Below are 13,197 nucleotides of genomic sequence, written 5' to 3' on the forward strand. Positions count from 1 at the left end.
TATATATATGTATATGTATCTTCTGTCGTAAAGAGAAATCTTAGGCAGAGAACATCGACTGTTCACCATCAGAGGAGAGAAAAAGGTAAGACACAGACACAAGAAGCATCTAGACAGCAGAGTAAGAGGGAACTTAAGACTCATCCTATTAGATGCTTCTCTCCTCATGTTCCAAATATTGTTTCTTTGCTCTGTTCCTATGAGCTCGGGTATGGCCTTCTTAACACTAGGCTGAGTCTCCCAACACAGAGATTCTTACATCATGTACTTGTGGAGCTTGCTGTTGTATAGCTGATAGACCACCCTAGGCCTGGCAAGATTAAACTCTCTTGTTTTGTTCTTCTGTTTCAGGGGTTGACAAACTGTTTCTGTGAAGCATCAGACAATAAATATTTTAGGCTTTGTGAACCATAGGTCTCTGTCACAATGACTCGACTCTGCCTTTGTAGCATGGAGGCAACTGTAGACAATAGGCAAATGACCAGGTGTGACTGATTCAATGAAACTGCTTTTCCAAAAACAGATGCGGGGCTGGATTTGGCCCACAGGTTTGTCAACTCCTGTCCTATAGGAGAATGTGAAAACAGCTCATTATACTTAAGTCTGCAGCTTCTTATTCTTGGAAACATGCTTGAGATCAGCTGATGGATGACAGAATAGTTGATGACATCAACGAATAGTTGATGACAGAATTCCTAAACACTGGACCAGTCCTTAAAATTTGTCTAAATTTTATTTATATTGGTTAACAATGTTGTGTTAGTTTCAGGTATAAAGCAAAGTGATTCAGTTACACATATATCTATTCTCTTTCAGACTCTTTCCCCATAAAGGTTTTGACATAATACTGAATATAATCCCCTGTGCTATTCAGTAGGATCTTCTTCATTGTCTGTTTTATATATAGCAGTGTGTATATGCTAATCCCAAACTCCAATTTATATGTTTATTTAATATTCCCCCTTTCCCATTTTGTATACATACATATCTACTTTTTATCAGATTCTTCCCCCTTAGAGATTATTACATAATATTGAGTATAGTCCCCTGTGCTATCCAGTAGCTTCATGTTGGTTCTCTCTTTATATAAAGTAGTATGTATATATCAGTCCCAAACTCTTAATTTATCCTTCCCACCCTTTCTCCCGTAACCAAAATTATTTGTTTTGTATATAAAAGCTCGTTTGTATAATTTTCCTTTAGAACCTCCATATAAATATCATATATTTGTCTAACTCCGGCTTATTTAGTATGATAATCTCTGCATGCATCCATGTTGCTGCAAATGGCAATATTTCATTCTTTTTTTACAGCTGAGTATTAATTCCAGTGTGTGTGTATGTACACACACACACACCCCATATCTTCCTTACCCCATTCATCAGTGACAGAGGATGGACGTATAGGTTGCTTCCATGTTTTGCCTGCTGTAAATAGTGCTACTATGAATACTGCAGTGCATTTATCTTTTCAAATTATGGTTTTCTCTGGATAGATGCACAGGAGTGGGATAGCTGGATCATGTGGTAACAGTCTTTCTAGTTTTTTAAGGAACTTCCACAGTGGCTGTACCAGTTGACATTCCTACCAAGTGAAAGGAGCACTTTTAAGGTAAGGCACACACGTGAGTGTGCTGAGCAGGGAGAAACGCCTGGTTAAGCAGGTTTCTGTAATGCAGGCTTCTCAGAGTTCTGCAATGATCAAGGAATTATTAAATTATAAGAGGGCAACAGAATATTATTTCAGTATATTCACCCCAAATTTATATTTTTGGGTAGTGGGAATACCAAATAGGGCAATGAAGATAAATAGGATTGAAGAGGGCAGAGCAATAAGGGTTATAATTTGGGCAGTGGTGTTCCTTTTAAGATCTGGCTCAGTCTGCCCCCTTCTTTATGATCCATTGCTGACCATTCCCCTTTGGCATTTGTCTTAACAGAAACACCACAGGTGAGTGATAAGTATCAAACCATGTGTGCTCTGAAAATGTGGGCCCCTTATTGCAGGAACCACATTACCAAGAACTCTATAACTAAGTCTCAAAAGACAAAAGTCAGGAAGGACTCAAAGGAAAACCCTGGTCTTGAGCCCTTATTTTCTCCTCCCAGCACCTACATTCTGGGAGCTCCTGACTGCCTTCAAGTGAGGACATCTGCAGGACCTCATTGGCTATGAAGGTATGCTGCATATATATTCTGTTGTAGAAAAACAACTTAGGCAAAGAAGATCAACTGTTCACCATTAGAGGAGAGAAAAAGGTAAGACACAGACATAAGAAGCAGCATCTAGAGAGCAGAGTAAGAAAGAACTTAAGACTTGTCCTGTTTGATGCTTCTCTCTTCATGTTCCAAATATTGTTTCTGTGCTCTCTTTAGTTTTTTAAGGAAACTCCATACTGTTATTCATAGTGGCTGTACCTGTTTACATTCCCGCCGACTGAAAGGAGCGCTTCTAAGGGAAGGCATACTTGTGAGTGTTCTGAGCAGGGACAGAACAGGTTTTGGAAACACCTGGTTAAACAGGTTCTATGAGGCAGGCTTCTCAGAGTTCTGCAATGATCAAGGAATTATCAAATTATAAGAGGGGAATAGAATGCTATTTTATTCAGTATAGTCACCCCAAATTTCTGTTTTCAGTACGGGGAGTACCAAATAATGCCTTGAAGATAATTAGGATTGAAGGGGGAAGAGCATTAAGGGTTAAGAATTGGGCAGCAGTGTGCCGTTTAATGTCTGGCTCAGCCTGTCCCCTTCTTTATGAACCAGTATTGACCATTCTCCTATGAAATTTGTCTTACAGGAACACCACAGGTGAGTGATAAGTATCAAACAAAGCATGTGCACTTTGAAAATGTGGGCCCCTTATTGCAGGAACCACATTACCAAGAACTCTATAACTAAGTCTTAAAAGACAACAGTTAGGAAGGACTCAAAGGAAAAACCTAGCCTGAGCCCTTATTTTCTCCTCCCACCACCTACATTCTGGAAGCTCCTGACTGCCTTCAAGTGAGGACATCTATAGGAAAAGATCATCGGCTATGAAGGTATGATGCATACATATATTCTATTGTAGGAAAAAGCTTAAGTAAAGAAGATCAGGTTTTTTCCATCAGAGGAAAGAAAAAGGTAAGACAGAGACTCAAGAAGCATCTAGAGAGCAGAGTAAGAAAGAACTTAAGACTCATCCTATTAGATGCTTCTCTCTTCATGTTTCAAATATTGTTTCTGTGCTCTGTTCCTATGAGCTTGGCCATGGCCCCCTTGACACTAGGCTGAGTCTCACAACTCAGATGTGCTCACATCATGTACTTGTGGAACCTGCCGTTGTATAACTGATAGACCACTGTAGGCCTGGCGAGACTAGACTCTCTTGGTTTGTTCTACTTCAGGGGTTGATAAACTTTTCCTGTGAAAGGTCAGACAATAAATATTTTAGGATCTGTGAGCCATAATGTCACAGTGACCCAACTCTGCCATTGTCGGCAGCTACAGACAACAGTTAAATGATCAGGTGTGGCTGATTCAATGAAACTGCTTTTATAAAATATAGGGGGCTGGATTTGGCCCACAGGTCACAGTTTGTCAACCCCTGTTCATAGAAAAAGATGAAACTAGGTCATCATGCTTAAGGCTACAGCTTCGTATTCCTAGAAACATGCTTGAGATCAGCTGATGGGGATGTATGAAGAGACCTAGGAGTATCACCTGTATGTCTCCCTGCTCAGGGAAGGTGCCAGTAGTTAATGACAGAATTTCTACACACTGGAGCAGTCCTAATAATCTTTTTCATTTTCATTTAATTTTTATTTTATTTTGGAGTATAAAATTTATAAAATAAAATGTTTATTTTATAGTTGATTTACAATGTTGTGTTAGTTTCAGATGTACAGCAGAGTAATTCAGTTACATATATACATGTATCTTTTTCAGATTCTTTTTCCATATAGGTTACTATATAATATTGATATATAATATATATAATATTGATATATAATATATAATTATATAATATATAATATAGTCCCCAGTGCTATTCAGTAGGAACTTCTTGGTTATTTATATATATATATATATATATATAGCAGTGTGTATATGTTAAATGCAAACTCCAAATTTATCCCCTCCCTTTCTCATTTGGTAACCATAGATTTGTTTTCTATGTCTGTGGGTCAATTTCTCTTTTGTATATAAGTTCATTTATATCATTTTTTTGAATCCTTGCTAAAAGTGTTATCATATTAGTCTTTCTCTGGCTTATTTCATTTCTCTATGTCTAAACATACTGCAACTGGCTGGAGTAATATTCCATTGTGTGTGTATATACACACCCACATATATATATATACACACACATACATACACCACATGTTCTTTATCCTTCATCAGTGACTGATGATGGACATTTAGTTTGCTTTCATGTCTTGTCTATTGTAAACAGTGCTAGGAACCGTGGGGTGCATGTGTTTTTTCAAATCATGATTTTCCCCAGATGTATGCCCAGGAGTGGGATTGCAGGGTTATATGGTAACTATCTTTTCATATTTTTAAGGAACTTCCATACTGCTCACCACAGTGGCTGGACTCGTTTGCATTCCCACCAACTGTTCGGAGCACTTCTATAGCAAAGGCGTACATAACTAGTGTTCTGAGCAGGGAGGAAATACTTGGTTAAGCAGGCTTCTCAAGAGTTCTGCAATGATCAAGGAATTATAAAATTATAAGAGGGGAATAGAATATTATTTCATTTTAATACAAGCACCCAAAATATCTGATTTTGGTAGGGGGAGAACCAAATACTGCCCCAAAGATAATTAGGATTGAAGGATGCAGAGCAGTAAGGTTATAAATTGGGCAGTTGTGTGCCTTTTAAGGTCTGGCTTAGCCTGTGCCCTTCTTTGTGAACCATTCCTGACGCCTAACCATTCCCCTTTAGCTTTTTTAATTTTTTTTACAGAAACACTACAGGTGAGTGGAAGTGTGGGCCTGTTACTGCAGGAACCACCTCACCAAGAACTCTGTGACTAAGGAAGGAACAGCACAGTCTGAGCCTTTATTTTCTCCTGCAAGCATTTACATTCTGGGAGCTCCTGACTAATTCCAGGTGAGGATGTCTACAGGAGAAGATCATTAAGTATGAAGGTATGCTGCAAATGTATATTCTGTCATAAAAAGAAATCTTCGGCAAAGAACATTGACTATTAACCATCCTTCACCATCAGAGGAGAGAAAAAGGTAAGACTCAGACACAAGAAGCATCTAGAGAGCAGAGTAAGAGGGAAGTTAAAGCCTGTCATATTAGATGCTTCTCTCCAAGTTCCAAATATTGTTTCTTTGCTCTGTTCCTATGAGCTTGGGTATGGCCCTCTTAACACCAGGCTGTCTCCCAACACAAAGGTTCTCACTTCACGTACTTGTGGAGCCTGCTGCTGTATAGCTGATAGACCACTCTAGGGCTGGCAAGATTAGACTCTCTTGGTTTGTCCTTCTATTTTAGTGGTTGGCAAACTTTTACTGTAAAGGGTCAGGCAATAAATATTTTAGGCTTTGTGAGCTATATAGTCTCTGTCACAATGACTTGATTCTGCCCTTGTAGCCTGTAGGCAACCGTAGACAATAGGTGTGCTGTTTCAATAAAACTGCTTTTCAAAAAACAGATGCAGGGCTGGATTTGGCCCACAGTTTGTCAACCCCTGTTCTATAGGAAAATGTGAAAATAGTTCATTATATTAATACTTAAGGTTATAGCTTCTTATTCCTGGAAACATGCTTGAGAGCAACTGCCAGACCTATCACCTGTGTATCTCCCTGCTCAGGGGAGGTGCTAGTAATTGATGACAGGGTTCCTTCCCACAAGACCAGTCTTTACAATTTTTTTAAAATTTAATTTTGCTTTTATATTATAGTTGATTTACAATGTTATATTAGTTTCAGGTGTATAGCATAGTGACTCAGTTATACATTATGCATTGCTTTTCAGATTCTTTTCCTATACAGGTTATTATATAATATTGAATATAGTTTCCTGTGCTATTCAGTAGGACCTTGATTATCTGTTTTATATATATAGTATAGTGTGTTTATGTTAATCCCAGACTCCAAATTTATCTCCCCTTTCCCCATGTGGTAACCATAAATTTGTTTTCTACATCTGTGGGACTACTGCTGCTTTGCATATAAATTATTCCATTTTTTTTAAATCCCCATATAAGTGATAACATATGATACTTGCCTTTCTCTGGCTTACTTTACTTAGTATGATAATATTAGGAACACCCATGTTGCTGTAAATGGCTGAGTAATATTCCTGTGCATATATATGTATGGTGTGTGTGTGTACACACACACCACATCTTCCTTATCCATTCATCAGCAAGAGGTGATGGATACTTAGGCTGCCTCTATGTCTTAGCTATTGTAAGTAGTTCTATGTGGGGGTGCATGCATTTTTTCAAGTTATGATTTTCTCCAGATATATGCCCAGGAGTTGGGATTGTTCAGTCACATGGTAACTCTCTTTTTAGTTTCTTAATGAACCTCCATACTGTTCTCCACAGTGGCTGTAACAGTTTACATTCCTACCAACTGTACAGAGCACTTTTAAGGTAAGGCATACCCATAAGTGTTCTGAGCACTTGGTTAAGCAGGCTTCTCAGAGTTCTGCAATGATTAAGGAATTATAAAATTATAAGAGGGGACTAGAATATTATTTTATTTTACTGTAAGCACCCCAAATTTGTTTTTGGTAGGGGAAGTACCAAATAGTGACTTGAATAATTAGGATTAAAGGGAGCAGAGCATTAAGGGGTTATAAATTGGGCAGTGGTGTGCCATTTAAGGTCCTGCTCAGCCTGTCCCCTGACCATTTGTCTTGCAGAAACCCTACAGGTGAATGATAAGTATCAAACAAAGCATGTGCACTTTGAAATTGTGGGCCCCTTATTGCAGGAATCACCTCACCAAGAACTCTATGGCTTAAAAGACAACCTTTTACAGGAACAGTTTATCAATCCCTGAAATAGAAAAACAAACCAATAGAGTCTCCCAGCACAGAGGTTCTCCAGACCTTAAAAGTCAGGAAAGATTCAAAGGGAAAACCTAGTCTGAACCCTTATTTTTTCCTTCCAGCCTCTACCCTTGGGGAGCTCCTGACTACCTCCAGGTGAGGACATCTACAGGAGAAGATTCTAGACTATGAAGGTATGCTCCATATATATTCTGTTGTAAAAAAGAAACATTAGACAGAGAACACCGACTTTCACCATCAGGGGAGAGAAAAAGGTAAGACAGACACAGACACAAGAAGCATCTCTGAGAAGCTTGCATCATAGAAACCTGCTCAGCCAAGTGTTTCTCCCTCTCAGCACACTCACATGGATGCCTTACCTTAAGACTCATCCTAGCTGATGCTTTTCTCTCCATGTTCCAAATATTGTTTCTTCGCTCTGTTCCAATGAGCTTGGGTATGGCCTTCTTGACACTAAGCTGAGTCTCCCAACAGAGATTCTCACATCATGTACTTGTGGAACCTGCTGACCTTATAATCTCTTTTAACTGTGTTCCAGACACTCACTTAATGAGTTTACCATTTCTGATATAGTGTATTATCACCTTTGACATAGTATATAAACTTAACTAGATTGCTTTCAAATATACCATCTAAAATAATGCAAAAATTTGTTTAATTTCTGTACATGGGTTCTATTTCTTAGTATTCTACAAAGATTTCTAAGCCTACCACTTGCTAAATATAGTTTAAGTCTTTGTCTAAAATAAAAGTACCATAGATTAGCTGAGAAATCTGCTGTTGAAAAAGCAGCCACAAAAATGAAGCTTTCATTTTTGAAGAAAAATCAGTTTCACACCTATTGAGAAAGGCAAGCTCATTTCCAGGGTAATGCTTAGTTGGAAGTGAAAGTCGCTCAGTCGTGTCGGACTCCTTGCAACCCCATGGACTATACAGTCCATGGAATTCTCCAGGCCAGAATACTGGAGTGGGTAGCCTTTCCCTTCTCCAGTGGATCTTCCCGACCCAGGAATTGAACCAGGGTCCCCTGCATTGCAGGCAGATTCTCTACCAACTGAGCTAATAGGGAAGCCCCAATGCTTACTTAGGAATAATTAAAACATAGTTTTAACGGTTCAGTTTTTAATACTTGCTTTACTAGTTATGCTTAAAACCTATCTCTATACAAATATTCCTTTCTTTACTTACTATGATCCTGGTAATGAACATGGTATAATAAAAAATAAAAGTACCAATTGCTCCCCCACAGCGTAGCCTAATCCACTCTTCTCTAGCTGGGGCTCTCCAGCAGGCCACACCTCTGTCAACAACACTCTCCTAGCTTCTAGTTCCCGCACTTAACACCAAATGGTTGGGCTGTTAGCAGGAGCCTGAGGGCAAGGGTTAGGGGAGGGTAAGACTGCAAGCACACAGGGGATGCCCTTTGGACCACAAGGTGACCCACAGGGGTTAACCAGACTACCTCCACCTCATCTGCAATTCTAGCCCCCAAACCTTTTACAGAGTCACAGCTAGTCATCAAAGTCCTCAGCCTCCTCTCTGAACATTTCCTGCTTCTCCTGAGGCCTCTCACGTGGCAGCTGGACTTCTGCCTTCATGTGCCAAGGTGAGTGGGCTCTGTGTTCCTCTGGACCATCATTCATGCCATCAAACACTACTTCCTGCTCTGCATCCTTCTTACAGTCATCAACAGTCCCTCTGCCTCATGCTTGGAAGCCACTCTACAGCCTCGATCTCTCTTCCATCACCATTCCTGCCATCATTCGTAGGAATTCAAACACTCTGGACTCTTACTTAGCCTCATTATTTTCAATGAGTTTTGTCCTTTGCTTTTGTGGTCATATTATGAGCCTTGTCATCACTGTAACTGTGCTTGTCTTATAAATATCACTCTATTGCTGCCTCCTATCACTTTAATTCAAGCCCTTTAGTGTCTTGATTCTATCAGTTCTTCATTTCCCTCCTTACCTACCTTAGACTCAGTGGCCCCTCATTCCAATCACTTTAATCAATACCTTCAACAAACTTGCCTTTTTCCCTCCTTCCCTTGTAGTCACTTAGATTTAACCAGTGGTGGGGTTTTACCAACTTTCTGCCCTTCCTCACCTGTACCAAGCAGGCTCATGTGGCTGGGAAGAAAGATACAATCACCAGATTTGTCTTACTTAAAATATATAAATAAGTGGATCCCACTGCAACCCTACCATAGTGCCCTAGTCAATTTGCTCTTTTAGAGGAATATTTTACACTTTCCCTTCTCACTCAGCTAATGAGCTTGCTTCTTATTTGACTGGAAAATAGTATAAGCAGAAACCATCTATATGTTCCCATCACAAATCTGCATCTGTAGCTGTTTTTACTTTTCTCTCTTTCCTTTGATGGATGAATTGTCCATCTCATCTATATCTAATTCTGCAATGGAGTATGTGCCCTTGAGAAGCTGACTGCTTCAGTTAGCCCACTCTTTACTGGCTGCTTTCTATCACCCTAAAACAAGCTATGATGCTTTCCTCAATCCTGCATCCTCTTCCAGTTACTACCTGATTTCTCGGTTCCTCTTCAAAACGAAATCTCTTTCCAAATTTCACTACGTTCATATTCTCCATTTACGATCTCTCTTGAACCCACTCCAATCAGACATTTATTCCTACCACTTCACCTGTCATTAAGGTACCTGATAATTTTCATGTCACTAAATCCAGTGGCCCTTTCTCAGTCCTCTCTTGATTCAACAACACCGTTCAGCAGTTGGCGACTTCCTCCTTGAGACAGTTTCTCCAGTTGGCTTCCAGGACGCCTCTCAGTTTCTGGCCCATTTCACCAGCACTTTTCTCCAACTTCTCTTGCCAGATCCATTCCCTCAGCCTGTAATCCCTAGGGCCTCAGGGTAGTTCCTGACCTTTCCTTTAGGTTAGATCTATCCAAACTTACACTGACCTGCCTATCAGCTATTTCTGGATATTGAAGTGGCTCACTGTATCTTTTACGCAGACAGAGGCTGACTCGGAACCCTCAAGTGCCCAGTGTACGTGTTGGGTGGGTGGGGGTCTGTACCTGGTAAGTCTCGATGGGGCGGTTTTCCATGTTGAGATCCCAGACTTTGACGGTCAGATAGTCTCTGGTCATGATATACCTCCCACTGTGGCTGAACTTCACATCCGAAATTGAAGAGATAATTTCAGAGAAAAATGACCTGTTGCTTGGATCTTCTGGCTCTTCAAAAACTGCAGAACAAAAAACAAAACACAACAAACTTAGTACCTCCTTATTAACTGATGTGAACGTGTTTGGGCCAGCTAGAAAGCCAACCGTCTAACTTGGCATAGGGTTGGAATCGACAGATTGTAAGTTGCTCGCAGACCTATCAGCTCCCTGGCAGTAGAACAAGCTGTCACTGGTTTCTATATCATGTTTCTCATGGAAGGACTCTCATGGAACTGGTCCTGTTCACAGAGCTGACCGCTTGCACAAGCTCTGTTTCACATTTCCCCATGGTCGCTGATGGAGAAGGCAATGGTAACCCACTCCAGTGTTCTTGCCTGGAGAATCCCAGGGACGGCGGAGCCTGGTGGGCGGCCATCTCTGGGGTCACACAGAATTGGACACGACTGAAGCGACTTAGCAGCATGGTCGCTAGGTATCACTGTGATACCAGCAATGGTATACATTGCTACATACCAAAATGTAGTCCTCTTAGATGCTTAAACATTTTTTTCTACTTTTTTGAGATGTAAGTCACATAACATAGAATTTACTCATCTAAATTTTACAGTTTATATGATTATATTAAAGATAACACCACCAACCATGCAATCATCAACAAAGTCTAAGTTTGGGATATTTGCATCATCTCCTCCCCCCACACAAAACCCTGAACTACTTCATACCCATTAGCACTTACTCCTGCTCCCTAATTTCTGCAGCCCTAGGCAAACACTATTTTCTTGTTTTATGAAATTGCCTATTTTAAAATTTTCACATGAATGGAATCATACTATACATATATTTTATACTATATATTATATACCATATAATGCTGCTACGAATATTCATGTACAAGTTTTTGTGTGAACATATGTATTCATCTCTCTTGGATCATTATGTTTAATAGTGGGACTTTGCTGCCAGACTGCCTTAGGCTTAAGGTCAGACTACCATTGTCTAGCTGTGTGACCTTGGGCAAGTTATTTAACTTTCCTGAACCTCAGTCTCACAGGTGAACTCTGGGTACAATGTCTTTTGTCTGTATTTTCTATTTGCTCTGGTATCCAGTTGCTGCTTTTCTTTTCCCATAGATTCAGCTGACTTCCACTTATAGGAATTAAAGACACTGAAGCTTTATGTAAGCTGCCTTAATTAATCTTTCTAACCTTTTTTTGAACTTCTCTAGTTCAAACTGGATGTACACCATAGCTCTGGATATTTCCCATTTTTATGTCCTGATGGTTCCTCCTGCAATTGTGTCATATTCTGCTTGATTCATATGCCTCATCTTTTACTTACATGTTATTTTAGACCAAATGATCTTTTCTCTGAAGTCCTAGCACACTTGATCTGGCCTGTTCACTTACCATTTGCTTGGGTTCTCTCCCAAAGAAGGCATCATTTTTCACATTAGTATTTAACAATCCACAGCTTATCTCACCTAGGATGTGAACTTCTTGAAGGCAGAATTTTGTTTTTTCTTATCTTTGTACTGCGGGTTTTGCACATAAATGTTCAATAAACATTTGTTGCTTCAGTTGCAGGATACAAAATCAATACACAGAAATCACTTGCATTTCTACATACTAACAATGGAAAATCAGAGAAATTAAGGAATCAATCCCATTCACCACTGCAACAAAAAGAATATCTAGGAATAAACTTTCCTAAGGAGACAAAAGAACTGTACACAGAAAATTATGAGACACTAATGAAAGAAATCAAAGATGACATAAACAGATGGAGAGATATTCCATGTACCTGGGTAGGAAGAATTAATAATGTGAAAATGACTGTACTACCAAAGGCAATCTACAGATTCAATGTGATCCCTATCAAATTATCTATGGCATTTTTCACAGAACTAGAACAAAAAATGTCACAATTCATATGAAACACAAAAGACCCTGAATAGCAAAGCAGTCTTGAGAAAGAAGAATGGAGCTGGAGGAATCAACCTTCCTGACTTCAGGTTATACTACAAAGCTACAGTCATCAAGACAGTATGGTACTGGCACAAAAACAGAAATTACAGACCAAAGGAACAAGATAGAAAACCCAGAAATAAACCCATGTACCTATGTGTAACTTGTTTTTCACAAAGTGGGCAAGAATATACAATGGGGCAAAGACAGCTTCTTCAATAAATGGTTCTGGGAAAACTGGAGAACTACATATAAAGAATGAATTTATAACACTTCCTAACATTTCATGCAAAGATGGGCACAATAAAGGACAGAAATGGTAGGGACCTAACAGAAGCAGAAGATATTAAGAAGAGGTGGCAAGAATACACAGAAGAACTGTACAAAAAAGATCATCACGACCCAGATAGTCACGATGGTGTGAGCACACACCTAGAGCCAGGCATCCTAGAATGTGAAGTCAAGTGGGCCTTAGGAAGCATCACTATGAACATAGCTAGTGGAGGTGATGGAATTCCAGTTGAGCTATTTCAAATCCTGAAAGATGACGCTGTGAAAGTGCTGCACTCAATATGCCAGCAAATTTGGAAAACTCAGCAGTCGCCACAGGACTGGAAAAGGTCAGTTTTCATTCCAATCCCAAAGAAAGGCAGTGCCAAAGAATGCTCAAACTATCACACAATTGCACTCATCTCACACACTATTAAAGTAATGCTCAAAATTCTCCAAGCCGGGCTTCAGCAATACATGAACCATGAACTTCCAGATGTTCAAGCTGGTTTCAGAAAAGGCAGAGGAACATCTGCTGGATCATCGAAAAAGCAAGAGAGTTCCAGAAAAACATCTATTTCTGCTTTATTGACTATGCCAGAGCCTTTGACTGTGTGGATCACAATAAACTGGAAAATTCTGAAAGAGATGGGCATACCAGACCACCTGACCTGCCTCTTGAGAAACCTGTATGCAGGTCAGGAAGCAACAGTTAGAACTGGACATGGAACAACAGACTGGTTCCAAATGGGAAAAGGAGTATGTCAAGGCTGTT

At 39.7% G+C, this 13,197-nt stretch overlaps 1 protein-coding gene across 5 annotated transcripts in view; it reads right to left on the reverse strand.

Moving 5' to 3' along the window:
• Positions 1 to 13,197, reverse strand: part of PPP2R2B (protein phosphatase 2 regulatory subunit Bbeta) — a 485,402-nt gene that overhangs the window by 11,091 nt on the left and 461,114 nt on the right. For all 5 annotated transcript variants that reach the window (XM_061149441.1, XM_061149442.1, XM_061149443.1 and 2 more), the window contains one exon: positions 10,078 to 10,247. In XM_061149441.1, coding sequence (XP_061005424.1) covers positions 10,078 to 10,247 — 170 coding nt within the window. The remainder of the gene's footprint in view (positions 1 to 10,077; positions 10,248 to 13,197) is intronic.

Source organism: Dama dama, chromosome 9 (assembly GCF_033118175.1).
Source record: "Dama dama isolate Ldn47 chromosome 9, ASM3311817v1, whole genome shotgun sequence".
Taxonomy (NCBI): Eukaryota; Metazoa; Chordata; class Mammalia; order Artiodactyla; family Cervidae; genus Dama; species Dama dama.